Source organism: Phalaenopsis equestris, unplaced genomic scaffold (assembly GCF_001263595.1).
Source record: "Phalaenopsis equestris unplaced genomic scaffold, ASM126359v1 Scaffold221113, whole genome shotgun sequence".
Taxonomy (NCBI): Eukaryota; Viridiplantae; Streptophyta; class Magnoliopsida; order Asparagales; family Orchidaceae; genus Phalaenopsis; species Phalaenopsis equestris.
Genome location: NW_018239353.1, coordinates 1,497 through 3,607, shown reverse-complemented (window position 1 = coordinate 3,607; position 2,111 = coordinate 1,497). Strand labels below are relative to the sequence as shown.

Genomic DNA, 2,111 nt, shown 5'->3' with positions numbered 1-2,111 from the left:
TATATATATATCATTTTGTGAACCTCTTTATTTAAAACATCACATTATTTCTTAAAACATCTTATTTCCACAGATACATAGTGAAATTAAGAGTATACCAACCTGCAACACAACATGAGATAAAAATATAATTTTAAGCCTTCTGCCGCATTGAACCCTGCTAGAAATCCTAATTATGAGTATTCCAACAGGCATTAAGAATCCGATGGAAGCCCATAGAAGAAAAGCATGGAGTTTTACTTGAAAGTTGAGTTCAGAACTGAACTGCAAATCAACAGCAAAACTCATCAGAGAAACATAAAATCATGATTGTAAGCCTTAATAGCTTAAACAAAGAAGATTATATAGGATTACCTTCAGTGATGAATGATGAACTGGAGTTGATTTCAGCATTCCTTTTCTTAATCCAAGCTTGCAGCAGATAAACAAATCTAGAACTATATAATAGCTAATATGATTTAAAATCATAATATAAATGGAAAAAACTGAAGGGAAGAAAAGAGGTGGAGAGCTTGGAGGGGGAAAAGAGGCATTTAAATATGGAGAAAGATTAGATTAATAAAAGGTGTAGGAAAATGAGTGTGGACATGAAATGAGAATCTGTGGTTGCAGAGAGCACAAATGCAAAAGGTGGATGTCCTCTCTGCTTAAATAGATATTCTGTATCTGTTAGTCAGAGTAATGGGGCAAAAGAGAGGAAAGTGAGAGTGCTAGTGGGGTGCAGGATAGAGTTCGTTTGAGTAATCACTACTGGAGAGTAATATTTATATACATACCATATTCTATTTATTTAGATTTGTAAGACCTAAATTTATTTTTTTAGGTTTATACCACCGAAATCTTCCTTATCACATTAAAGATATTACTATTGATATGCCATCAAAAAATTCTCATCATCGGGCATGAATCTCGAGGAATGACATTAGTTTGAGATAGTTTTTTGAGCAAGAAATATTAAAATCCTGATAAAAAATCATCCAGAGCTCCGATTTCAGCAAACTTATTGTCAAACTGACCGGCTCGATGAAACGGACCCAATGATGTCAAAATTAGGCCGATCATAGTCAAATCAATTCATTAAACCACCCTTGAAAGTTTTTCGGACATAATTAGAATGTCAAATGAATGTCGAATCTAGCAAGATTATAGTCGAATCGATAGTCTAGACAAGACGAATCCAGCGAGTCTACAATTGCTCAATTCTGATATCGCTAAGGCACTCATGTCCATCAAAAGTCGGCTAATCGAAATGAAGCTCTCCGGACTCCTCGTTCAAGTGATTTATATTCATACATTAATTAAACTCGTAACGCTATAAATAGAATCCCCACCCCTCTCACATGAGCGAGAGGAGAGCTTGAGGATTGATAAAGAACTTGAAGCTTTGCGGATGAGCCGAAGTCCAACACCACTCTTGTCACTGTCGATCGTCGCCGATTGCCTGGACCACCGCGGACGGCTATCGTTTATCGCCGACCACTATTGACCATTGTCGATCGCTGTTAACCACCACCCGTCGGCCTCCACCCATCGCCATCAGCTGCGGCCCACTTCTTAGAAGAAGATCATTCGCATGTCGTTGTTGTAATTTGGAAGACTTTGTAACCCTTTCCTACCTATGGGACAAGGGAACTTTGTAATCATCAACTTATAATAGATTATTACAGCTGGGTTAGACTTTGTGGTTTTTTCACTTTACGGATTTTTCACGTAAAAATTTTTAGTGTCACTACTGGTTGTTTCATTTTATCTGAGTGTGTCTTGAATTCTCGCGCAACACTAAGAAGTTAATTTATTACTCAACCGCCGCAAATTTTCTAGCACGCATCAACTATATTAATTTTAAAAATTAAAATACTCATTTTAATACCTAGGTAGAATTGACATGTATGTAAAATTGATTTTGAGGTGCAGGTGCTAAATGTGTGTGTTAGATATATATATCTTTATTCATGTTCGACTCATTGGAGAACAAATCAAACACGAGCTTCTGAAACAACGGACCTGAATAAATATAGTTGTTTCAGAAGCTCGTGTTTGATTTGTTCTCCAATGAGTCGAACATGAATAAAGATATATATATCTAACACACACATTTCGCACCTGCACCC

General features: G+C 36.5%; 1 protein-coding gene across 1 annotated transcript; it reads right to left on the bottom strand.

Moving 5' to 3' along the window:
• Positions 1–102: 102 nt before the first annotated feature.
• On the bottom strand, positions 103–760 carry LOC110037564 (cytochrome b561 domain-containing protein At2g30890-like; the record flags this gene model as incomplete). The annotated part of the gene is given in 2 exon segments (XM_020742240.1): positions 103–264; positions 355–760. Coding segments are annotated over 2 exon segments (276 nt in total), but the record flags the coding sequence as incomplete, so codon positions are not given.
• Between the last annotated feature and the right edge of the window lie 1,351 nt (positions 761–2,111).